Genomic DNA, 26,881 nt, shown 5'->3' on the forward strand with positions numbered 1-26,881 from the left:
AATTCGGATTCCGAAGGCCACGTTTTAAAAATCATCATGAGTTCAACGTTCAGGAGCTCTCTGCCCTTTCCGCGGTTATGTTTGCTTCGCTCACACGCTCCGGAGCCGTGTGTGTTTCGCCCCGAGTGACAGCATTGATCCTCCTTTGTAGCCCGCATGTCGCCGCCTTGCCTTCCCAGACGTTTGCATGGCCCTGCCAGTCAACTCGAGCCACCTCTCAACAAGGAGGGCTTGTCAGCTGACGCGTCGCCTGACACACGCCGGCGTCGGAGAGCGCGGCTGGCTTCCCACTTGGCGTGTGTCAGGGAGGAGGGTTGAGTCTTGCTGCCCGTTGACAGCTATGAAAGCTGCCCAGACTTGTCACAAGAACTCAGCCTCGCTGTAGAGGAGTGACGGGTCGCAAACGGATGTCGGAGCAGCCTATGTGATGTCGGGATGAGTGAGGCTTTTCCATGCTCAGTCCCAGCCCAGCTCACTGGTAAAGGCTGCACCTCTTGGGTGTGGAGATGGAGAAGTTCATATCTGAATGCTCTCTTGTGGAAAGTAGGAACACAACCGGCCTGGGGATAGAATACTAGCATATCAGGGTAAAGGCTAGATGAGTGCTTCTCACTGGCGTGCTAGTTCTCTGTGTGCAGGGTTGAATGTACAAACTGGATGTACACTCTGAATGTACAAACTGGTTTTCATCCTGTAGGCCAGGAGTGGGCAGGTTGTGGCTCTCCAGATGTTTTGTCTCCAACTCCTTCACCGTTGGCTGTGCTTCCTAGGGCTGATGGGAGTTCTAGGCCCAAACATTTGGAGGGCTACAAGTTGCCTGCCCCTGCTGTAGGCAGAGCAGTGGACCAGATGATACGGCAACCTGGTCCACGTGGAGGGGTTGAAGAGCTTTGATCTCCTGGATACTCACGCAAGGCTACAGGGTTCAAGTAATCCCTACATGGAGCCCCTCTCCTGGATGAGATCGACCACTTGGTCTGCAGCTGGTGGCTTTCAACCCAGTACAGGGTCACTGCCTGACCTAAGATGGGTCGCAATAGTATCACAACCATCACACGAAGAGGAGGAGAAGAGTTCCTCCAAATGCATGTTTGGGATACAAGTGGGTCCCAGGTCTGAGAAAGTTGAAGACATCACAAATCTGTGTCTGCCTGTGTTGGATTCGATGCACACAAGCTGTTTTCTAACATTCCTCCCCTCCTGCTGCCCTGCAGACGTAGTGTCAACGGAAGCAAAACCAACATATAGGATAGGCGGACAGAGAAGGCAAACTCTTATGCGATTATGAGCCAGGTCGGGGTGATGTATCGTCCGGACCAGTACAGAGAAAGTAGAAGTCACTGGAAGGGAGGCGCAGGGGGTGACCTGCAGAGAGAGAGGGAGGGAGGGAGAGAGGGAGTTTCTTCTGCAGCTCGGAAGAAATGGGCAGTTTGCGCCCTTCTCTTGGGCAGCCGTTTTCTGTGGCTGCACTTTTTTCCCTCTCTTCAGCCTCCACCTCCTCCATCCTTTGTTCCAGACTGTAGAGAAGAAAAGGAGGAGGCAACCTCGTTCCAAGGCCACTGGCATCCTCGAGGACCGTGCGCCGACACTCCGCCGTATCTGGAGTACAAATCTCTGCCTCCCAAAAGGAATGGATATTAAAAAATATAAAGCCCTGAATAATTTACCAATTTCCAGTCCTAAAAGGAAGATTGATGATGTTTTTCTTCTCCCTGGGGATAGCTAATCTTGTCTCGTGTAGGAAAGCAATTGTGCTAACGGCTCCTTTCTCCAAGGGTTGCCGGGACTCAGCGCCGTCACGGATTACAAAATGAGGACCCCACCTTACCCTGAGCGTACCGTGTGTATGTGTGTGTGTGTGTGTGCAAAAAGCCAGTTCTGAGTTCATGATCAGTGTGTTAGGCGGGACAGTGAGTAGAAGCATTGTGGGGGGGGGGGAGATGGACTGTGTCCTGTTTGGGGTGGGGGCACTGTTCAGTGGTTGAGCAGATGCTGTGCATGCAGAAAATCACAGCTTCATTCTCCAGCATCTGCAGCGAAAGGTAGCACGGTTGGGAAAGACCCTCTACCCCAAGACCCCAGAGAGCCCACTGCCCGACAGAGTAGACAATAACGGGGGTCATGGACCAATGGTCTTGATTCTGAACAAGCCGGGAGTCTAGACGCAAGAGCAAGACCAGAATTACGAGGCGTAACAGAGCTCAAGTAGACCTCATTTCTTGAGCAAGGACTCATCTGGAAACGGAAGCCCTTTTAACGTTTCTTCTTGCTCAAGAAGAAACGTCTGTCTCTTCTGCCAAGACTCTTGTTCATGCATTGGTTATTTCTCAGTTGGACTACTGCAACCTTCTTCTCTCTGGCCTTCCTTCTTCTCACATCAGTCCGTTGGTTTCTGTTCACCACTCTGCTGCTAAGATCATCTTCTTGGCTCGCCGCTCTGACCATGTAACTCCACTTCTGAAATCTCTTCATTGGCTTCCAATTCACTTCAGAATCCAATATAAACTTCTCCTGTTGACCTACAAAGCTTTTCACTGTCTAGCTCCTTCCTATCTCTCCTCTCTCATCTCACACTATTGCCCCGCTCGTGCTCTTCGCTCCTCTGATGCCATGTTTCTCACCTGCCCAAGGGTCTCTACTTCCCTTGCTCGGCTTCGTCCATTTTCTTCGGCTGCCCCTTACGCCTGGAACACTCTTCCAGAACATTTGAGAACTACAAGTTCAATCGCAGCTTTTAAAGCTCAACTAAAAACTTTTCTTTTTCCTAAAGCTTTTAAAACTTGATTTTGTTCTGACTTTATACTGCTAGTTTTACCCTACCCTGTGCCTGTTTGGTGCATTCTCTTCCCCTCCTTATTGTTCTACTATGATTTTATTAGATTGTAAGCCTATGCGGCAGGGTCTTGCTATTTACTGTTTTACTCTGTACAGCACCATGTACATTGATGGTGCTATATAAATAAATAAATAAATAAATAAATAAATAAATAAATAATAGTGGCCAGGCTGAGTGGCCAGGCTGGGTGGGCCGGATCTGGAAGGGTTGTTCTCTGAGAGACTGCAGTTGCGTGGCTCACCACATGGGGCAGTAGACAACCGTTCCTGACAATAAGGCAGCTTGTTGTGTTCAGGGCTGGTCATGTGACTGCACAAGCACTCCTAAGCGAGAAAATGACGAAGCCCCAACACCCCTTTCGACCAGGCAGAGTAGTTGGATATGGAAGGATCTCTGTTTTTCCATTCCATCTGTGTTTTTGTTCCATTTCTGTAAAGGCTGATAAACGCTCCGTATGCAATGATCACTAAATTATGTCGAATAATTTGTAGTCGTACCGACGGTATTTATATGAATCTTGTAACATAATTCATGCATCTTTATATGTACACATTTTATCAGGTTTTGCATCATTCTCTCTTCCCTCAACTGAATTTAATCTTTTGTAAACCGCCCAGAGAGCTTCGGTTATGGAGCGGTATAGAAATCATCATCGTCATCATCATCAGGCTTCCCCTGGCCTCTCTTACCTCCTTTTGTGGGGGCGTCATCTTTAAATCTCTTGAATAATTTTCTGCACCTCCTGCTTGCTCTTCCTTCCTGGCTCTCTCTATGGTTTTAACCCGATCATTGCTGGTCTAAAAGCTGTAGAGATGCTTTCTTTGCATATGCAAGTACATATACATACGCGGAAATAATGAACACTTATTGTTATAAACCGGTTTTATGCAAATACAGTTTGACCATGGACTTTGGAAAGCTGCGTCGTAAGAGCTGAAGCAGTGTGTAAACCTGCAGGAAAAGCTGGTCAAATCCGCATTGTGTGCTTTCGTAATTTTTTAAGGGAATTTCATGGAGTTCGGATTCCTCAGCCATCCCTAGCAGTTGCTAGAAATAACGTCTGTATCTGTGTTGCAAAAATAATAATAATAATAAAAAACACTTTCAGGAATTTCCCTCTGTTGGGTTGATGTGGCCTGCTTGGACAACTGAAGGCCCTTTGCATTGTCAGGAACGTAGCAAATCAGCACGATTTATCCTGTTTTGTAGAATTCAGGTTTGGCTTCTCATTGGGAGATCCTTCTCCCCCCAACCACTAGAACAAGGGAGGGCAGAAAGTAGAGCTGCAGATGTTTTGGACTTCAATTCCCAGCATTCATGATCATTGGCCATGTTGGCAAGGGGCTTCTGGGAGTTGAATGCCAAAGCATCTGGAGATCTACTTCCTTCCCTCCCCTGCGCTAGAAAACCTATCCAGCCACACCTGCTGGCTGGGGAACATTGGGAATTGTAGGACTTATTCCTGTCTAGACATACATAGGGTTGTGCCCTAAACCTGTTTTAGCTCCCATGCCACAGGCAGTGGCAGTGAAATTCTTCTCAGTGGCCATTGACTGGTGGCCACCATTTGCCCCTCAGAATGCTCCAGAACTAAGTTATGTTCTGGGACATTAAAACCAACAACGACATGGTGGCCGCTGAAAAAAGCTCAATTTCTGCTTGAAGTGGTGGACTGGAAATAGGGTTATATGAAAAGAAAAATATGGAGAACATTCCCCCTGCCACCGATTTGAAACAGTCAAATGGGAAAATCGACCCCTCGCGCTCAATTTCAAGCTTTTCACATGAGATGAAGATTTGAAAATGTGAAATCTCATCTCTGCCTTTTCCTTGCCAACGTGGATTCACAGCCGGACTTCTCTATCCCCGAAATATTAGAGACTCCTGACACCTGCTCAGGGGGTGGGGGTGGTCTGGGTTATTATTTGGGCAGGCCTGTGTTTGCTGGGCAAATCCCCACTCACGCAGCGTTCCCGCGCTCCATCACAATGGATGGAGTTGGGTCCCACGGTCGGTGCAGAGGAAGATACTTTCCCCTTGGACTGGTTCTTGAACCTTTAACCGCTGGTTTTTGATGCTCTGCAACTTCAAGAGAGCCCAAGCCCACTTGGCAGTTCTTACCTGCGGGTCTTAAATGCATGAAGCAGCTCTACGGTTCCTTTCGAAGAGATGTCTTCCCTGGTAAAAAAAAAAACTCATCAAAAATGACTTGCGTGTACATGCCGCTGAGCTGTTTAGAAATCTAATGGAAGTGGTGAGGGTTGAATTATCAGATCTTCCAAAAAAGAAAGAAAGAAAGAAAGAGGATTGGCAAGGAGGGGGACAAGCAAGGATTCAGGCCATCAATCTTTCATGGGACAGGGGATAGAGCTGTTTGTATATTTCAGTCCCACTGAGACGGGTTTTATTGATAGATTACCGTCTGTGGCGTTCCCTTTTCCGCACACGTTAACTCGACAGCTCCTTTCAAGTTTGCTTTCAAAACGCTCTCCACATTCTTCCCACCGCCCGGTAATTCATTATTCATCCGAGGCTCGCGCAGGGGGTATTGTTCAGAGATTTTGGAAATGCAGAATCTTAATAATGGCCCAATTAAATTGTGTGTTGAACACCTGCCCAGCAGTAGATAATGTTACCTTGATTAGAATAAGATATGCTGGAAGAAGGGCTGTAGCGAGGGTGCTGGAATGGGCCGGCATTCTGGGAGAACGCGGGCGGGCTTGAATTCACCGCCTCTCTTCTCTTCTCCCTCCCCTGCACCTCCGTTTCTCTCCCCACAGGCCTCCAGATCCTCCGGCGCGAAGATGCAGTTGCTGGAAACGGAGTTTTCGCAGTCGGTCCATGAGCTGATCGACCTCCATCTTCACCGCCAGGACAGCATCCCGGCCTTCCTCAGTGCTGTGACTCTTGACCTCTTCAGCCGCCAGACCGTGACTTAGACCGACTCCCGCGGCCGTTTTCAGCCTTGGCTGTTTGTTTTAGGAACCGCCCGCAGAGCTTCGGCTGCTGGGCGGTTTAGAAATGTCACCAATCAATCAACAAATCAATAAAGAATTGCCTATTACTACCAGGGTCTCTGGCGTTTTTCTAACGGCCAAGGCACTACGCGTTTTGCTCCATGTTGGATCTCTGTGGAGCCAGTGCCAGCTAGGTGGTAGGATAAATAAAAAAAGGGAGGAGTCCTACTGGCTATTAAAAACAAACAAAAAACAATGGCAATGTCCTACTCCTGCTCCACCCAACTTTAAGGACATCAGAAGAGCCCTGATGCTGGATCAGACCCAGGGTCCATCTAGTCCAGCACTCTGTTCACACAGGGGCCACCCAACTCTCAACCAGAGACCAGCAAAGCAGGAGATGGTGCAACAGCACCCTCCCACCCACGTTCCCCAGCCATGGATAGCCTTCGCCTCCAGGAATTTCTCCAACCCCCTTTCGAAGCCATCCAGAGGGGTGGCCATCACTACATCTTGTGGTAGTGAGTATCATCATTTAACTCTGCGCTGTGTGAAGAAGTCCTTCCTTTTATTGGTCCTGGATCTCCCACCCATCAGCTTCATGGGATGACCCCATTGGGTTCCAATATTATGGGAGGTGGAGAAAAATGTCTCCCTGTCCACCTTCTCCACACTATGCATAATTTTGTACACCTCGATCATGTCTCCCCTTCGCCTCCTTTTTCCCCGAGCTAAACAATCCCAGTTCCTTCACTCACAGCTCCTCAGGTTGAACCTGAAATCCGAGGGGATTGGGATCTGCACTTTAACTTGCGCATGACGAGAACTCCTCACCTTTTGCTCATTACCCTTCCTTCCATTTCGAAGGAAGCTGTAGCAGGATTTGTTTTTAGCTTCCAAAATGCTTCCAAAATGTGTCTGCCGTGCCAAGAGGGTTCAGGTTTTTTTGCAAATGCAGCGTCACTTGCGCCCCGCTGTTGTGCGCGCCTTCATTTCCACGGAGCAGACCTCTTCTCTTCCGCGGCGTTGCAGCTCACAGTACGATAATGGGTGATGGATGGTTGTGCTCAGACTGATATTGCCACACAACGAGAAGGGCGGCTTCCGCCCCAGCACAAGGCTGGGCCATCATTTTTCTAGAGGCATCTTATTAGGGGCAGAAATGAAGCAAACCTGTCCTGTTATTCTATTGACTTGGAAATGCAAAGTGAAACGCGACGTAGTGATCTGCAATATAATCTGAGGCTCAGTAACGATTTGATTATTTATTAGTTCATTGAAAGCATTCCCATAAAACATTCAATTTTAAAAATTTAAATCAAAGGTAAAGCAGCATATGTTATAATAAAGGCAGTGCTAAGAACAATCACAGCAGAAATTGAGACTATATCAGATTAGTTGCCTTGTTTGCAGGGCCAGGCCAGAAGCTTGTGTGGCTATTCCCATATCTAGGGCTGGATCTCAGCAAGGAAGACCGCGTAGGCTTTCCAGGAGCCTCCACTGACGGCATCCCATCCTAACAGGGCTGTAATGCCGATTATTGAGCAAATCCAACCCCATTGGAAGACCTGAGCTGGGGCAGATGATGCTAATTCCTGGGGGGATAGCAGAGAATGGCAGCTGCCTAAATGATAGTGGAGGCAGGGGATCCATGCACCCTATGGGATTAAGGCCACCTTTAGATGACCACCTATCCCAGAGACCCAAGAGCTTACAGAGAAGCACATTAAGAACATAAGAAGAGCCCTGCTGGATCAGGCCAAGGGTCCATCTAGTCCAGCACTCTGTTCACCCAGTGGCCAACCAGCCATCGGCCAGGGACCGAACAAGCAGGACATGGTGCAACAGCACCCTCTCACCCATGTTCCCCAGCAACTGGTGCACACAGGCTTACTGTCTCGGATATTGGAGTTAGCACATAACCATCAGGGCTGGTAGCCATTGATAGCCTTCTCTTCCAGGTCTTAGAAAATCAGGTCTGGAGAGATGCGCTTTGTTTAATGGAACCGTCTTTCATTGACAGCGTTTATGCAGAGCTGGACCTACCATTTGGTGGAGCAAGGACGCCATCAGAGCTAGTAGTGATTGATACCCTTCTTCAGTCATTCCAAACACAGTTTCTTCCGTGTGACTTTCCCGTTGCCGTTCACCTACCCATAGAGGCCAAGGAGATGCTATAGCTCTAGGAGCCATTGACACTACCACTCTAGATCCGACTTCCACTCCGAGTCACTCACACATAAAAGAGATTCCCAGTTTCCAAGTGGACTGGCTCAGTCAACAAAGATTCGAGAGACTGGACTCTGGACTTGGCGTCTTAATAACCCAGTTTGGAAATCCAATCATGGAGCTGCTCACAACACCCAGAGAACAGCCTCCTCCCCAAGTTCACAACAACATTCCCAAAAGGGAGCACCAAAATTGTGGGTGCACTTCGGGCAGAATGGCCCAAAGACCTGCCATATGGCTTCCTTCTCCCTCTAATCAGGAAGATCCAGGATCCAAAAAAAATCCAGGATCAGTGGGCAGAGGTTATTTTGGATACAGACAGCCCAGACATCCATGGTTCTCAGAAGTTGTGAGCCGGTCTGTAGAAGAGCCATACATTCATTCTGAGGCTCAGACGGTGGCAACAAAGGAGAGAGAGTCTTTTTGGTGGTGTCCCCCTACCTTCCAGCTCTGTAATGCTTTCCCAAGGGAACCCTGCCTGGTGCCCACACTGCTAAACTGTCCTGTTCCCCCAGTGTTTTAAAAATCTTTGAGTATTTTTTGTGTTTCAGCGCTCCAGAAGAATTTACCTGGTGTTTTCTGTTCTTGCTCCTGTGGTTTGTGTTCTTCTGCTTTCAGTCCTGGACCTCTCTTATCTATAAGAGCTCCCAGAGGAGGGGCCCACCCCAACACTCCTTGAGAAGAACAGAAATCTGATGTTAACTACAGAATTTCTGTATCCAGATCAAAGCCCACAGCCCTTGCTATTTGCTGATGAATTAGCTTTGAGCAAATGTTCTTCTCTTGGAAAGTATTGCCCTTTAGCAGAAGGTCACTCTTGGAAACAGTGACTGGGCGATTTTTGCAGAAGAAGGAGAAGGAGGAGGAGGAGGAGATGAAGGAGGAGGAGGAGGAAGAGGAGGAGATGGAGGAGGAGGGAGGAGATGAAGAAGAAGAAAGAGGAGGAGGAGATGAAGAAGAAGGAGGAGGAAGAGGAGGAGATGAAGGAGGAGGAGGGAGGAGATGAAGGAGGAAGAGGAGGAGGAGGAGGAGATGAAAAAGAAGGAGGAAGAGATGAAGGAGGAGGAGGAGGAGGAGGAGGAGGAGGGAATGTGTCTGTTGCACCACCCTACTCACAAAAAGTGGCACAAAGATCAGCTGTCATACAGTGGCCACCACCACAGCTCTGGAGAGCCATTGTAGCAATTTGTTTGGAACAAGAGCCAACAGCAAAAGTTTCCTCCTCTCTCTCCCTCTCCCTCTCTGGGCTGCTTTGAGTCTTGGTGTGAAGATGGATTGCCTGGCATTCTGTGCCAGGGGAACACTTCCTGATTCATATGCACGCCGTGGCACCGAGAGCCACCTTCATCAGTCATGGAGAAAATGAATCGTGACGTCAGCCACTCACGGCTCCTCGGCCCGCACAATGGCAGAGCTGCAGCTGCCTCTGGAAAAATCGTTCCGCCGGAGAAATGAAGTAATTAATAAATTTACAATAAACCCGCTATCTTGGCGAAACAGAGGTGGAGGGCTGGGGGCGGGCGAAAGCGAAGTTGGAAATTGACAAAGAGCCCCCCACCCCACCCCCCTCAGGCTGTGGGTTCCCAAAAGTCAAATTGATGATAAACCAGATAAAAGAAATCGAGGAAGAGAACTTTTCAACTTGGGAGCACGTACGCCACCTTCGTAATGGTTTCTTCAATCTTTTTTCTGAAAATGTGAAGGGTTTTTAAGTGGCTCCTTGACTATGCTCTTTGTACATGGTCGATGACATCATGACACATGGCCCTGATCCGGTGGCCTGAGAGATGCAGAGTCCCTGAGCGCTGAAGCCCTGTGGAGACCTGTGCTGTGCCCTGTCATGGCTGTCGAAGAGACCGCTGCTGCCGTCATCTGCTGCGTAGATCTTGAAATCTAAGCTTGAAGTGGCTTGTAGAAAACACACTGTTTCATTCTCTAGGGCTTGAAGGGAGAACACCTTCTCCAGGTCACTGTTTCTGGGCCAATGCAGACCAAGGACAGGTAAATGCCCATTCCGCCTGTGAAATTTTCTTTCCCCGGAGATGAGTTAACGTCAGGATGGACAATAAGAACACAAGGACCCCCTCCCTGTGCCGGGATCAGGATAAAAGTGCTCAGAGTGCTCCATGCTTCTTCCCAAAGTGACCATCCGCATGCCTCCCAAATGCCTGCGCCTGCTGTTGCTCCCCAACAACTGACATAAAGAGGTGCCCTCTCCCCGAAAATGGTGGTTTTGGTTGGTTCACCAACTACGCCCCCCCCCCCCTGGACAGGGACAGCTTGACCACGGTGGTACAGGCAGTGGTAACCTCAAGATTGGATTACTGCAACGCGCTCTATGTGGGGCTGCCCTTGAAGCTGCTCCGGAAGCTGGAGCTAGTGCAGAACGCTGCAGCTCAGCTGTTGTCTGGAGCTGCCCCTTTCCAGCATGGAACTCCTCTGCTGAGGGAACTGCACTGGCTGCCTATTCGCTACCGGGCCAGGTTGAAGGTTCTTGTACTTGTGTGCAAAGCCCTAAACAACTTGGGACCACGATACCTGAGAGAGAGCCCGGTCACTGAGGTCATCCGAGGGCCTGCTCCTGGTGGTTCCACCTAGATCCATCCTCCGATTGGAATCCATCAGGGGAAGAGCCTTCAGTGTGGTGGCCCCCCTCCTGTGGAACTCCCGGCCTCTGGAGGTCAGGCAGGCTCCGACCTTGTACTCCTTTCAGCGGCTCCTGAAAACATCTTTATTCCAAGAAGCCTTTCTTTAACATGCAGCCTTGGATTTCTGATTTCTGCTTCTTTTAAAATTTCTGTTTTTATTTTCATTTTATCTTGTACACCGCTCCGAAATTTTTCAGTGGGGAGCAGTATATAAATATTCTAAATAAATAAATAAATAAATAAATAGTACCCTTCGATAGACCTTCTTTCGTCCTCCATCTCCATGGATTTGTCCGGTCCGGTTTTAAAGACATCTGCGTTTAAGGCCATCCCCAATTTTGTGGCACCGAAAGCCATAAAGATACCTTGCAGGTTGAAGTATTTTCTTTCGACTGTTCTGAATCTATTGCCCATGAATTTCCTTGGATGATTTTGACATCTAAGGATATTAGGGAAGGAGAAATAGCTTTCTGATTCCACTTTCCTCTACACCATGTGCAATTCTTTATAAACCGTCTTCTGGAAGCAGCGCGAGCAAGCAAAAATGATACACAGGGATCATTTGATGAATAAAGGTGTCCGGACTGTTTTGCTGGAGACGAAGGGCCAATTTGTCCTGGCCTCCTTCACACCTCTGGGAGTTTGCAAGCAGGACAAGAATGGAATGGCCTCTCCCTGTTGTTGGAAGGGGCCTATAAGGCCATTGGGTTCAACCCCCTGCTCAATGCAGGAATCCACCTTAAAGCATCCCTGACAGATGGCTATCCAGCTGCCTCTTGAGTGGGAGAGCACACGACCTCCTTAGGTTCCATTGTCATACCGCTCTAACAGTCAGGAAGTTTTTCCTAATGTCCAGCCGGAATCTGGCTACCTGTAACTTGATCCCGTTATTCCGTGTCCTGCACTCTGGGAGGATCAAGAAGAGATCCTGGCCCTCCTCTGTGTGACAACCTTTCAAGTATTTGAAGAGTGCTATCAAGTCTCCCTTCAGTCTTCTCTTCTCAAGGCTAAACATACCCAGTTCTTTCAATCTCTCCTCATAGGGCTCCCCCCCCACCCCATCTGAATAACAAACTCATTCTCTGGATGTGGATTATTATGTAGCCAAAATGGCACCACCCATGCAGAAGAGTGAGGTACCAATAGGCTCATGGGGACCCCACAGTTTGCAAAAGTACACACAAAAATAAATCTTTAGAAAGAAAGAAGAAATCCTAATGGGGGAGACACCCCACCCCCAAAACCCACAGCATGCTGACTGGCTGTTGGCGGTGGGGGTGGATGGCAGTAATGGAATGGATTCTCCTACAAGAGGGCATGGCTGGCTCAGATCCTGAACAGAAGAGCTCCACGCCGCACCATTTTGTTGCAAGCCCCACCGGTCCTTTCAAAAAGCCGTCATAGCTAGGTGCCGTCTCCAGCTGCGTTGGAAGGCTAGCATGTCACGAAGAAGACAGGACGATTGCCATTATTGCTGCTACTGTCAGGCTGAGATTTACTGAGTTTGGGGCAGGTTGAACTGAACTCTCTGTGGCAGACCCTGTCAGCCCAAATCTATGGGGATCAGGTAATAGCGGGAGGATCATTAGGACTGTCGTACGTATCTTGGAGGCCTCGATCTCCAGTGTAGAGATTGAGTTCATTTCTTCCGCTATGACAGGCTTCAAAACAGGCTAGTAGAGAGAGCTATCTTTATTTCTCCCCCTGCCAGGCCCTTTTTGGACACCGGGTGTTTGAAAGAGAGCGCCGCGTTCTGCCTTTCCGCTTGGAATGTTCTTGAGACGGCGCTCCGCAAAGGGGGAGGAGCGGCCCAGGAACCGGTTGCTTCGTTCTCGGAAGACAGGAGAGGAGGCGAAAGCCTCCTTCCTCCCGTCTTGCGGATTTCTTTGGGGCCTCGAGGAAAGGGGTGGGAGGGGACAGATTACAGAAAGCCTTTAATTCCATCTTGTTTGGTCCTTTCATCTCCCCTCGGGGTCAGGGCAGGGAAAAGGAACCTTAGTCTGACGCCACTGCCATCTTCCCCCACCTTTGGGAAGAAGCTTCTCTTGGCAGCTCATCTCTTGCCTAAGGGTCAGGCTTTGGGCTACAGAAGCAAGCATGTTCCGATATGGAGCTTACTGCTGATTTGCAAAGGCCGGCCGTGACTCGGCTTCGGAGGCAGAGCAGCCCCGGGAGACATCGGCTGATTCTCTGGCTGGGGGCCGGGGTCACCGATTAATATAATCTCCCTGGAATCCACGGTGGAAGGGGGAGGGTTTTACAGCAGCGGGGCTGCGATCCATCAAGAACTGTCAACCCCAGAGGAGATCCAGGCGTGGGCGGCAGAGAGGAGGAGGGAAGGCGTAGATTGAAGCGGATCCTGATAGTTGTTTTTTGGGGGGAAATAACGAGCTTTTTACGAACCAAGCCAAAATGCATTTGGCTCATAACTAAGTGTGGCCCCTAAGTGTGGGAGCCCGATTCCAGCTGGACATCAGAAAAAACTTCCTGACAGTTAGAGCAGTACGACAATGGAACCAATGACCTAGGGAGGTTGTGGGCTCTCCCACACTAGAGGCCTTCAAGAAGCAGCTAGACAGCCATCTGTCAGGGATGCTTTAAGGTGGATTCCTGCATTGAGCAGGGGGTTGGACTCGATGGCCTTATAGGCCCCTTCCAACTCTACTATGATTCTATGAGCTGCTCAATGCCCCCTGTACTGTCCAGCAGCTGTTTGAAGATATTCCTTTCCCCAAAGGGAGAGGGTGGAGCAGTGTCCTACACCATCTAAATGGTGCTTAAGCCTGAAACAGACCATACACTGAACCAGCCCTGCCATGAGGCCAAATGGAGTATCGCAAGAAGGTCTCCATTCCCTGGGTGGAATTTATTAACACGCCTCTTTATACCTGCTAATGCTTCAGTCTTTCCTGACCTCTCCTTTTGACGTTTCTGGTTGATGGGTGGATTGAGTCCTCATTGGCCTTGCTAGTCGTGTTACGTTTCAGTTTGCTTTCTCGCTCGCCTCTTTGTGTTTCGGATGTGTCCCGTCCCACCAATCACCCTCCCCTTCCCTTCCTGCTCTGAGGTTTTCAAACTTCTCCTTTCCATCTTCTCCTGGGCTGGCGTGCCGCCAAAGCCCATAGGGAGGTCATCTTGACACAGACGGGAGCTGGGTTTAAATAAGGACTGGGTAATTTTATGACCATTAGCAACGTTTGCTGCAACGCAAGCTTAAAATAATAAGGGCAATTGCTTCTCATGCTCCAAGGAGCAAGCTGATTGCCTGCAGGAATTGAGAAGGCAATTCTCTACCCTTCACCCCCCTCTCCGAAACCCGCGCAATTAGCTCAATTGGATTGGCTGCTGATGTCTCCAGAAGCATCGGACCCCAAGATGTATGCAGATCCGGACCCCGAGGTTCTAGCGAAAGACAAAGTAAATCTCACAGTCCTGAAAAACTGTAGAGAAAATGGCTGAGGCTTGTGTCACTGTTCCCAAACGTTTCGGCTTTGAGCTATTATGCTTTAAAATGTCAGTTTCGAAGATGATTGGGATTTTTCTTTCTCAAAAAGATGGGAAGAGAAGGCAGGGAAGAAGACAGTCAAATAAAATAACCCATAATGTCGGACACGTTGGAATGAGCAGGGTTGATAAATGGTCCCCAGATAATATCTCTCCTTTCTCTCCGGTGTGGATTTAATAAACCCACCCATATAGTTGTGTCAAATCTGTTCTGTTACAGCTGCCAGGTGAGGATTGAAATCAAATAATTTAGTGGGAAGCGTGGCAAAGCATAACCCCCATGGGATCAGAATGTTGGAGGCACCTAGGTGCCAAACCCCCTCGCCTCTGGCCTACGGCACGCCCAGGTCCCATCGCCTGCACTCTTCTCCAATGACTCCTCTTGGTTTTGTTGTTCAGCCTGTTTGGCTCTGTGGATGGCTGTATCGAGCGCTGCTGTTTGTTACTTAACAACCCTGAGGTGGTGTTTTGAGAGGATTATAGCTCTTACAAATCACTCGTTAACTACGCTAACTCATTAGAATATGCCACATACAAAATAGTTCTTAAGCGTGCTAATGGGCGATTTTCAAGGATTATTGCCATGGTAAACCATAATTAACCGTTTATAACGGTGCTTCCTATTTAATTATACTCAAGCCACGCTGTAGGGGAGGCTGGGTGGCACGCAGAGAACCACCGACCCATGTGGCTGCGTTGCAACGTGCGTTTGGCCGGCCGGGGACTAGGTAACAACAAGACCGGCCATGAACTGGAATGAACCACTAAGAACTTCAAAGGTAGGGTTTTCCATCTGTGGTTTCCAAATGGACCATGATTTCTCAGTCTAGCCACCTGGAATCCTTGAACTGGGATGCTGGAAATTGCACCTGGAACCCACACACAGCACTGAGCTGTGGCCCTTTCCTAACTCAGAGGAAATGGCCGGATATGAAGCCAGGCTGTTGACTATCCAACCCAGTACTACAGGGGTGCAGACCAGTTTTTGGCTGGGGGCCCAAATTCTCCCCTGGGCCCTCCACATGCTGGATGATGTCAGTGGGCCATGGCTACCGGAGTCACTGCCTCGCCTCCTGCCCATTTTGCTTTCCTCCATTCCGGGAGAAGCTTCCATCTCACCAGGATCCAATTCTCCAGAGGAACCCCTGGGGATGGCTGCCCTGTAGCCCCAGGAGATCCCATTAGTGTCCTCAGACACTGAAGACTGGGGCCATGAAGTCACCAGTGGGCCACCACCATGCCCACGTCGCCACAGCCTGAGGCTACTCAAACAGACCAGGCTCTGATAAGAGTCAAAGCCTCCGTAGATGTAGAGCTGAAGATAACCAACCCAGAGGCCAGAAGTCACTTCCTATTTAAGCCTCAGTCTTGCTCTGATCTTCATGGAGCAATATACAGACACACCTGTCTAGTTTCCAGCCCCAGCACCACTTGGAGCTTTCCATGGTCCTGAAACCTGACCTTGCTGATTGTTCCTGAATTCTGACCTTCCCAAAAACCTGATCTCATAGAGGTATTCTGCGACCCTGGCCTCACCAGCATCTCAACAAGGCTGAGCAGAGGCAGAACAGAATCCCTGCATCCCTGCTGTTAATCTCCAGTCTGAGATAGGAGATAACAGGGGGGATTGCTCCAGGGAGTATTCATCAAGGCGGCAGAACTTGAAGGCCAAGCCCCGCCTCCAGGAGGAACCCAAAACAGCTCCGCAGGCCAGAGATAGAAATTCCATCAGCTGTATTAGGCCCACAGGCCAGAGGTTACCTATCTCTGACCAGGCTGTGGATCTCTAGGGCTGCCTTCCCCAATCCGGTGCCCTCCATTGGGCATGCTGGCTGGGCATGCTGGGAGTTGTAGTCCAATATTTCTGGAGGGCACCAGGTTGGAGAAGGCTGGTGTCGAGAAAGTGGATAGAGAAAATAACAAAGATTATGACCTTCACGCCCTGTTTGTGTGCTTCTCAGTGTCATCAGTGGGAAGGAAGATGATGATGTTTAAGAACCTTTGGTCTTATCGAGCGATGTTCTTCTCACGTTCTCCGCCTGGAAACTCAATGGACTCCCAATTAAAGACCACTGCAACTCTTAAGTAAGCCGCAGTCCATGATTATGAGAATGAGCTCTTGGTTACTTGGCATCTTGCAAAGAGTTTTCAGACTGAACGTAGAAAAGAATTCCTGCGCATATTAATGGATGTGTAGAATTGAGGATTCTGAGAAAGACGCTATGGAAAGGCTTCAGAGTCCCTTCCTGTGTTCGGCTTAAAAACAGGCCCCACCTGTTTAGGGAAATTGGTAGCAAATGTGGTTGCCAAGCTGCGGCTTAGAACCAAGGGACACGGTCCACATAGTCAAGAGGTGTGGCTCCTGTTCGAATGCTCCAGCCCGCAAGAGATTCCCTAACATAGAAAGCTAGCAGGTCAGGTGGTTCAAGCCTGGATTATATTATATTATTGTATTTTGTATTTTTATGAATTTTTGTAAACCGCCCAGATAACTTTGGCTATGTCCCAATAATAATAATAATAATAATAATAATAATAATAATAATAATAATAATAATAATGGCTTGAATCTCAGATATAACAGAGCTCTGAGGAGTGGGGGAACCTGCATTGCTCAGTTATTTGGACCACAAATTCAGAATGGAATCCCAGCCCGGGGAAAAGTACGACAGCTTAATTTCCTGACTCCAGACAGGCACAAATCCTACCTTTTGGCTCCCTTGCTGGCATTAAGCATAATGAATGATCTTGTCCTCCTTGTTTGTCTCCTCTTCCAGTGTAACACTGTAATTAACTTAATTACCAACAGATTCCTCTCTCTCTCAGTCTCTCTCTTTGGTATGGAATTTTAAATGGAAATTAAATTTTGCACCTAGGTTTACAGACTGCTAACTAGAATCGAACAATCAAGCTCGACGCCGGGTCCTTGAGAATGCATGATTTGCATATTCATGATGTTAATAGGGTTCAGAAGGTATATTTGCAAGTGATGAAAAGGATTAATTAAATCTCATTTGCATAGGGAGAGTTGTTTAACTGTTGACACCCCAGCAGTGCTGGCAACATTGAAAGGCAGAGCTGGAGGTGAAGAGGCTGCTGAGATCCATCTTCACGATTGATCCCTAACCGGGTCCAAATAGTATCCACCCAAGAGTTCTGAAACAACTCAAATATGAAATTGCTGAGATTCTAACAAAAATATGTAGCGTGTTGCAGGTAAATTATCCCAGATAAATAGATGGAAAGCGTTATTAAAGACAACTTGATTAAGTGTATAAAAGACCAAGTCTTATTGAAGGAGAATCAACATGGCATCCACAGAGGTAGAATCATAGAATAGCAGAATTGGAAAGGGCCTACAAGGCCATTGAGTCCAACCCCCTGCTCAATGCAGGAATCCACCCTAAAGCATCCCTGACAGATGGTTGTCCAGCTGCCTCTTGAAGGCCTCTAGTGTGGGAGAGCCCACAACCTCACCAGGCAACTGATTCCATTGTCGTACTGCTCTAACAGTCAGGAAGTTTTTCCTGATGTCTAGCTGGAATCTGGCTTCCTGTAACTGAGCCCATTATTCTGTGTCCTGCACTCTGGGAAGATCGAGAAGAGATCCTGGCCTTCCTCTGTGTGACAACCTTTCAAGTATTTGAAGAGTGCTATCATGTCTCCCCTCAATCTTCTCTTCTCCAGGCTAAACATGCCCAGTTCTATCAGTCTCTCTTCAAATCTCACTAACATTTCAGAGTTGGTCGTCTTCAGGAATGTAGATAGGGTTGTTCTGGTAGAAACTCTTTACTGGGACTTTCAAAAGGCTTTTCTCAAACTCCTTCAGCAAGGGCTCCTGAGCAAACTCAGAAATCAAAGGATGAGATCAGAGGGTCCTCTTATGGATCAGTAATTGGTTAAGAATGGGATTTCCCATTGGTGTCTAGAGAAACTTCCCTTCTGGGGCCAATAGTAGGTGTGGGGTGGACATTTTCATTCGGCCTCCAGCGGAGTGGAAACGGTTCTTCGCAAATTGCAGACCCAATTGCTTGCCCCTGCTCTCATGTTTAACGCCATGTTGATTTTCATCAGGACTTCGGCATGTGAGAAGGCGACATTTCACCTTTGCTGACAAAAAAGCCACCCTCACCCACCCGCCACCTGGCTTACACCTACAATTGGTCCATAGATCCATGTTGCTTGTTACATGTGTACACATGCTAGTTACATGTCCATGCAAACAAAGATGGACGGTAACAAGCTGGAACCCTGACGAGCCAAAACATTTCCAGTGAAAGCCCATTCAAGAGGCAGCTGGACAGCCCTCTGTCAGGGATGCTTTAAGGTGCATTCCTGCATTGAGCAGGGGGTTGGACTCTATGGCCTTGTAGGCCCCTTCCAACTCTACTATTCTATGATTCTGTGAATGGACATCTGCCCAGAAGCCCTCCAGATGCTGTCAGGAAGATCACAAATTAGGCTTAAGGGTGTCCATCACTCCCTAGTTTATCCCCAACATCTGTCACAGCAGAAGGCCATTGGGGATTATTGTTGCTGATAGACCTATACTCATCTACAAAATGGTCTGGTACTTTTTAGATGCTCTGTAAGCTGGTGGTTGCCACCACGTCTTCTTGTGGCAGTGGGATTTCATCATCATCATCATCATCATCATCTTAATATAGAGCTTTACACAATGAGAAGGCAGACACTGGGCCCAAGGGGCTTACAATCTAGAACCAGTCTTGGCAAATTGGTGTCCTCCAGATGTTTTGGATGACTACTTCCATCAGCCCCAGCCAGCATGGGGAAAATGGGAGTTGTTGCCTAAAACATCAGGAAGCCAGCAGGTAGGTGGTGTTGTTTTCTGCTGGTTGACCTTTTTTTCAAAAAAATATCTGTGCTGGCAACGGACGACAGTAAGCTCTGGCGTGGGCTGGTCCATGAAGTCACGAAGAGTCGGAAGCGACTGAACGAATAAACAACAAAATCTGTGCTTACATGGGTTCTTACTCCTTATCGTATTATGCTGTTGAGCTTAATGTTCTGAGCTATTTTGAATACTCTGTAGAAAAGCGGGTTATAATTCAACATCAACAAGAATTTAGTGAATGTTGTCCAGGCGAGATGGTGCAGAACGGGGCTTCCTAAGAATACGTCCCTAGCCTTCAATGGCTGTGAAAATGGGCTTGGAAGTGTATGAAATCCAATCGAAGGGGGTTGAATGGCAACCATCAGGCGTCTTCGCCTTATTTCGGGCCTTCACTCCAAATTTCTCCCTAGGCACAGCATAAATATACAAAATGTGCACTTATACTCAGCATAATTTATACAGGCTGTAAGATTAAAATTGTCTGACTGCCAAAATCGGTGCAGAATTTTGGTTTGATCTTATCTGGTTGAGCGCTTAACTTTGGCTAGGGCTGTCATCTCCTTATGCAAGGAAGACAAAATGGCTGCCCTTCATTCCCATTGGCTGGCAAAGCCGTCCTTTCTTTGAACTTTGGGGACTGTCCATCCTGGCCTTCTGGCTGAAATAAAAACCAGACTCCGCACATGGTTTGCCTTAGCTGCCTTGTTAAACGGAGCCGGAGACCCACGCAGTTCACCTTGTGGCCTCCACACCTTCCTTCCCTCAGGCTGTTTTGCGCCTCACCCAACCTTTCCACGCGACAGCTGAGAGAAACTAACTGGAAACTGCTAAGGTTAAACTCCTGTGGTCCATTTGCTCTGCGGCATTTATGAAATCGCTTGCTCATCAAACGCCGGGAATTGTTTATTTTTTAAGTAAAACAAACACAAAATACCTCAATTTTTATTGCAGCTTGAACGGCTGCCCGGTACCTCCCGGCTATAGCAGTTGCCAAGCTAGGGAAGAGAACAGGAGCCCTTAATCAATTTGGAGCATTGGAGGCTGAGTCATTGACTCCATCCATCACTAGCAATATAAATAGAGTTCAGCTAGAGAGACAGGCAAGAAACTATCCTGTGGGTGTATATACCCACAATGCCTAGGAGCAATTTCGACTTCCTTCCTGTCCCCTTCCCCCAACAACAACAAAACCCCACTCAGCCAAAGTTCCCACTAATTAGGGTTCCCACTTAATCATTGTCCAGTTCTGGGCTCCACAGTTCAAGAAGGACACAGACAAGCTGGAGCGTGTTCAGAGGAGGGCAACCAGGATGATCCGGGGTCTGGAAACAAAGCCCTGTGAGGAGAGACTGAAAGAACTGGGCATGTTTAGCCTGGAGAAGAGAAGATGGAGGGGAGACATGATAGCACTCTTCAAATACTTAAAAGGTTGTCACACAGAGGAGGGCCAGGATCTCTTCTCGATCCTCCCAGAGTGCAGGAGACGGAATAACGGGCTCAAGTGACAGGAAGCCAGATTCCGGCTGGACATCAGGAAAAACTTCCTGACTGTTAGAGCAGTACAACAATGGAACCAGTTACCTAGAGAGGTTGTGGGCTCTCCCACACTAGAGGCCTTCAAGAGGCAGCTGGACAACCATCTGTCAGGGATGCTTTAGGGTGGATTCCTGCATTGAGCAGGGGGTTGGACTCGATGGCCTTGTAGGCCCCTTCCAACACTGCTATTCTATGATTCTATGATCATTTTTAGCAGAGCTCTGTGTCTTTTTAATAACAGTAATAATATAACTTGGTGTTTTTATTCTTTTATCCTATCTGCTATTCACCCCTCCGACATCTTTTATATTGTATTTTATATTATGGTTTTATACTGTTGTTTTATACTTTGAATGGTTTTAATTTTTGTGATCCGCCCAGAGAGCTCCGGCTATTGGGCGGTATAGAAATGAAATAAATAAATAAATAAATAAATAAATAAATATCTTTAGGTGTAGAGCGATATACAAATATTGAAAACAAATTAATAAATCTGCAGATTAAGGGATGCCATAGTGGACAACAAAGGGCAGATAGATATTGTCCAGTTGGGTGCCAGAAGGTAGAAGATTTGGTCTGCTTCCTCTTGGAATACACGTCGTATTTGGATTTGAAGACTATGTACCTTGACCCCTTTACTGCTGTTGTTAGAGACAGCTACCCTTTAAAAAAAAAGTTTTGGGTAGTTGTTGTTTTGACTGGGGCAGATTACTTTGTGATATATCACACTCTTAAATCCGTTAACCTAGCTCTAGAAAAGGCGGAAGTTCTTTATTTCAACCGATGATAACACAGGTCATTGAGCTATTTTAATTAATGAAATAATTCTTTTAGTATAGCAATCAGTTGTTAATGGTTTGTTAAATTATCTCCCCCCCCCCCTTTTTTTTTAATCATTATGCTTCATCTGATTTCTTTGTCGACGTTTTATATCTTTCTTGCCTTGGAGGTTTAGTTTGACATAGAGGCGAAACCCTGGTTGGGTATTGAACAATAAACTGAGCTGAAGTCAACTCATTATCTCCATCTCATCCGCATTTTACAGCAGTGTGGTTGAACCTCTTTCAGTTTGAGGGATGGATTCTGTTTCAGAGAAGCTCTTGAGCGCTGGAGGAAAAGGTGGTGGGGCCAACCCCCTCCCCCTCCCAAAATCAGGATATTTAGCTTAAAGTTCTTACTGCCAGTAAGTAAGCCTGAGGGGAGTCTTAGTACCTAAGGCAAGGTAAATTATTTTTGTACCCAAAACAGAAAGTTCCACAAACTTCCCATCCTTGGTAGTAAAAACACAATAATAAGGAGAATAAAAGGGCTCAATCCTATACATGTTTAGACAGGGGGAAAAGTCCTACCACTCCCAGCATCACCCAGCCAGCATGGCCTTTTTTCTGACTAAACATGTATAGGATTGTGCTCTAAATAACTAACAACATCCTGCCCTTCTATGACCCTGAAAGTCAGCTGCCTAAAGAGGCTTCCTTGCTCCGCCTAACGGTAGGGCCGGCTCTGCATAAACGAATGAAAGACGGCTCCATTAAACAAAGTGCATCTCTCCAGACCTGATTTTCTAAGCGAAGGCTATCCATGGCTACTAGCCCTGATGGTTATGTGCTACCTCCAGTATCCGAGGCAGTAGGCCTGTGTGCACCAGTTGCTGGGGAACATGGGCGGGAGGGTGCTGTTGCACCATGTACTCCTATGTTGGTCCCTGGTCGACAGCTGGTTGGCCACTGTGTGAACAGAGTGCTGGACTAGATGGACCCTCGGTCTGATCCAGCATCAGGGCTCTTCTGATGTTCTTATCTTTTAAGAATTGCCCGTTCTTTGCTGGTCTTTCCGGTTGAACAGATAAACGTTGTTTAATTGAATTGTTTTTAGCTGTTTACGTTGTTTTAATTTCTGAATGTTAAAATTTTTGGTCTATTTTTATTATGTCCTATTTTGCATTTTTATGAATTGTTGCAAACTGCCCAGAGAGCTTCAGCTATGGGGTAATATAGAAATCATCATCATCATGGTCATCATCATTGCACCATCACCACATGCCTTATGTAGTTCTCCCAGACAATTTTCTTCTCCCGTTTCCCACCACCACCACCACCACCACCGTCCTCCTTATAAAATGAGAACACATCTGGGCCTCTTCTTGGCAGGCACAAGATGTACCTTGACCTAAAAGCCCCCTGTCTCTCCCCTGGCATTTGCATGCTTGTTTTTGCAGCTTAACAAAGGCATCTTTAATGGTGCTTCCCTTTTCTTTGAGCTAAATTAGCTCCCTCCTTTAAGCCATCTCGTCCTCCTCCTCCTCCTTCCTGCCATCTTGCCCTTAAGGCTGGCGCTTGTTCCGATTTTCCTCTCCGCTGAAAAGGGCAAAGTGTCAGGCATGGAAAGGGCAGCTGTGTAATCTTGTCCCTTCCCTGCGAAATAACCCTTCGCACCTTGGGAACGCGAGACGTTCTGTACTTGGAGGGCAACGGCAACAACGCCAGCGCTTTGGAGAGCGCGGAGTCCCCTCGGGACACGGGCCTCCTGGCCGGCACACTGGACAGCCTGTTGGGCTACGGAGCATGGCGGAGGGGGATGCCAGCACTCTCTTCTTCAGCCTCCAGCATGCATTCCCCCAAGCCCAGGCCGTCCTCTGGCTCTCCCTCGGCTTGCCTTGTGAGGCTGCAGCTCGGGCGCAGAGCACATGTGTTGCACGCAGGAAGTGCTGGGTTCAATCCCCAAGTCAGGTTGGGAAAGTCCTTTCTCTTCCCGGAACTCTGAACTGCACCTGCCAAATCCAGGTTGAGATGACTGGGCTGGGTGGACCAATAGCTCGTCTTAATATAAGGCAGATTGACCTGTTCAGAACACTCCCAGGTGTTTGCCTGGGTGACTGTCATGATTATGATGATGATGATGATGATGATGATGATGATGATGAAATAGTGTGGCTGTGTTTCCCCTCCTGTATTGTCCCTCCTTCTGGTAGCACTCAGAAATGTTAATAGATTCTGTGTTGGGTTTCCAAACTGCTGCGGCTAAAAATAGAGTAGTGCAGTGAGCCCGGTCTTAAATTACTCTCATTCATCCATCTTCTCTTGGGTCTGGGCCAGCCTCTGTGCTGAGGCTGGCCACATGATCCCCACAGCTGGCCCAGAGATCTCTTTCCCTCTGGATTATGCCTTCTTCTCCCTCCCAAACATTCCTCCCGTAGCCAAGACTAATCCTTATTCAAGAGTCCACTTCCTTGTTGCCAGTACAGCATCTGGTATCCCATCTTGGCCGGACAGGTGCTCCTGGGAAAGCCCGCAAGCGGAACGTGAAGCAACAGCTCCGTCCCACCGTGGCCTCCCTGGGGTTCAGCGGCTGGTTGCCTGGAACATAGAGGCTCCATAAAGCTATCCGTTAATTTTGTTAATGAACCGCATTGACTGTTGTTTTAGATTCTATGATGTATTTGTAAGTTTGCTGTTGTGTTGTGTTTCTTGATGGTGTTGAACTTCTTGTGGGCTCTCCCACACTAGAGGCTTTCAAGAGGCAGCTGGGCAGCCATCTGTCAGGGATGCTTTAGGGTAGATTCCTGCATTGAGCATGGGGTTGGACTCAATGGCCGTATGGGCCCCTTCCAACTCTACTATTCTATGATTCTATGATTCAGATCGAGGGCTGAATTCCGTTTCAGAGATGCTCTCGGGAGATGCATCCCAGTGGTGGATGGGGCCAAAGGTGAAAAAGGAGGGGCTAAAGGCAAAGGGGCGGGGCAGAAGTCCAGCCTATTTTAGCTTAAAGCTCTTATTGACAGTACTGCCAATAAGAGCTTTAAGGAGAGGCATTTCAATGTTTTAGAATAGAGGTGGGAGGAAATTTCCAAAAGCCAGGAAAGAACCACATGATGGGCCATCTGGGAAAAAGGAGATGGGGAAAGCACGGCCATCAGGGGAACTTCAGAGTGCTAGATGGGGACCTCAGCTCTGAGATTCTGCCCCACTTACATTGTAAAGCACCCTTCAATGCTCCACGAACAGGATTGTGCAGTACTGGGGCTATATTAAGCTGACGATGGTGGTGTTTTTATACCCTGGTCTTTTTTTTTTTTAGAAAAGTCCATCACCTGACACGGAGCTCCCGGCGATCTTCCATGAGACACAGGACCAAGCCTGTTGTCACATGGAAGGTGGAGCAGACATCTTCTCGTGCTCTAGAACACAGGGCTATGACTAAAAGGTGTGCGTTGCAAGTGTGCCCTTTATGAAAAGGGGTGTGCTCCAGCTAAGCTTGAGAGGAACGTCCTAACAGCAAGAGCTGTTTGACCATGGAAGAGACTTCCTTGGGAGGTTCATTGCTGGAGGTATTTAAAGAAGAGGCCATCTGTCAGGGATGTTGCAGTTGCAACTGTGTTTGAACAGAGTTTGACTAGATCATCTGCAAGGTCCCTTCCCAACTCTTAAATTCTATGATTGTTTTCTTAGCTTCAGGAGTGTTACAGCATTGGGTTTTCCCGGAATATTCACCATAGCTGTTCCAGATTCCTTGCACCCTCACAATCCTCTGCACGCTGAACCTAGAAATGATCCTGAATCTTCATCTCCTCTTCCCCAGTACAAAATAGCTTCCGGAAACCCACGACAGTCCTGAAGGATGACAATTGAACTTTTAAAATGTCTGCTCATTGAGATGAACTTGGCGCTGCTCAGTGCCACGTCTCTGCCATTGTGGGAGAAGGAGAAAAGGGAGAGACTGAAATGAAAGAGGAAGGAGGCGGGAAGAGATGAGAAGGTGAAGGGGTGGAGAAGGGACGTAAGATCAGGGAATGCCCGAAAGATGCAAGAGCATAGCTGTGACCTGTGCAGGAGCTGAGCTCTGGAGAGGCTGGAGGTCTACACAGTGCTGATGAGGGCAAACATTTGACGGGTGAGCAGTTCTCTTCCCTGGAGTTAGGAAATAGAGAAAAGGACAGGAAAGACTAATTGCCGGTTCTTTCCTAGACCTTCATGTCAAAGCTCTGGAGTGCAGGGGGGCAAAATTTTAGGGCTGGAGGCAGGAGGGAAAGACTCCAGCCTGTTTTCTGACTCATACAGCCATCAGTAAGAACAAGCAACTTCCCTTCCTAATTAGGGATCTGTGGATTTTGTGAAGTTAATTTCACAGATGGTCAGGTGACTTTCGTTCCATCCTCCGCGTATGGATGGAACCAGATTTTTCTGATTTCATGAATTTACACAAATTCACACACGCAAAAATCTGCAAATCTGTCCAATGTGCAAATCCTCCTACCCCAAAATGCACACTTTATCTTATTGGGGAAATGTGCAATTAAATTTGTGTAAAATTCTGGAAAATAATAATTTTAAAAAACTACACCTTCTGCGAGTCTGCAGAATCTGTGTGACATGGGAAAAACTGGTTTGCTGTGGAATTTGTGAACTGGATTCATAGAAATCTAAACACATTTGAATACATTATGGATTTCCCTGACATCTCTAGTCCTAACAGGGCTGTTATTTTTACTTTCGCTCTCATATTTTGCACAGGAGGAAAATGTAGGGCTGTTAACCAATTAAAGCCATCTTAGTTGATTAATTGTATGGAGTTCATATTCACAAGCTGAATATCAGCCAACAGCTCGTCACAAGCTGAATATGAGACAACAGTGCATTATGGCTACAAGAAAGGCAAATGCTATTTTGGGCTGCATTAATAGAAGTATAGCTTCCAAATCGCATGAGGTACTGGTTCCTCTCTATCAGCCCTGATTAGGCCTCATCTAGAGTATTGCATCCAGTTCTGGGCTCCACAATTCAAGAAGGATGCAGACAAGCTGGAGCGTGTTCAGAGGAGGGCAACCAGGATGATCAGGGGTCTGGAAACAAAGCCCTATGAAAGACTGAAAGAACTGGGCCTGTTTAGCCTGGAGAAGAGAAGATTGAGGGGAGACATGAGAGCACTCTTCAAATACTTCAAAGGTTGTCACACAGAGGAGGGCCAGGATCTCTTCTCGATCATCCCAGAGTGCAGGACACAGAATCATGGGCTCAAGTGACAGGAAGCCAGATTCTGGCTGGACAACAGGAAAAACTTCCTGACTGTTAGAGCAGTACAACAATGGAATCAGTTACCTAGGGAGGTTGTGGGCTCTCCCACACTAGAGGCCTTCAAGAGGCAGCTGGACAACCATCTGTCAGGGATGCTTTAGGGTGGGTTCCTGCATTGAGCAGGGAGTTGGACTCGATGGCCTTATAGCCCTCTTCCAACTCTACTATTCTATGATTCTATGATTTAATGATCACATGGGTAAAAACCATAGCTTTGCAGCGAGAAACAGACTTATGTTCTT

The 26,881-nt window shown here is 47.8% G+C and overlaps 1 protein-coding gene across 1 annotated transcript in view; it reads left to right on the forward strand.

Moving 5' to 3' along the window:
- MAD1L1 (mitotic arrest deficient 1 like 1) overlaps positions 1-5,888 on the forward strand; it is a 466,163-nt gene extending 460,275 nt beyond the window's left edge. The window contains exon 18 of the mRNA XM_063143631.1: positions 5,617-5,888. Coding sequence (XP_062999701.1) covers positions 5,617-5,775 — 159 coding nt within the window. The 3' untranslated portion in view covers positions 5,776-5,888. The remainder of the gene's footprint in view (positions 1-5,616) is intronic.
- The last annotated feature ends 20,993 nt before the right edge of the window (positions 5,889-26,881 follow it).

This window comes from Elgaria multicarinata, chromosome 17 (genome assembly GCF_023053635.1).
Source record: "Elgaria multicarinata webbii isolate HBS135686 ecotype San Diego chromosome 17, rElgMul1.1.pri, whole genome shotgun sequence".
Classification (NCBI taxonomy): domain Eukaryota; kingdom Metazoa; phylum Chordata; class Lepidosauria; order Squamata; family Anguidae; genus Elgaria; species Elgaria multicarinata.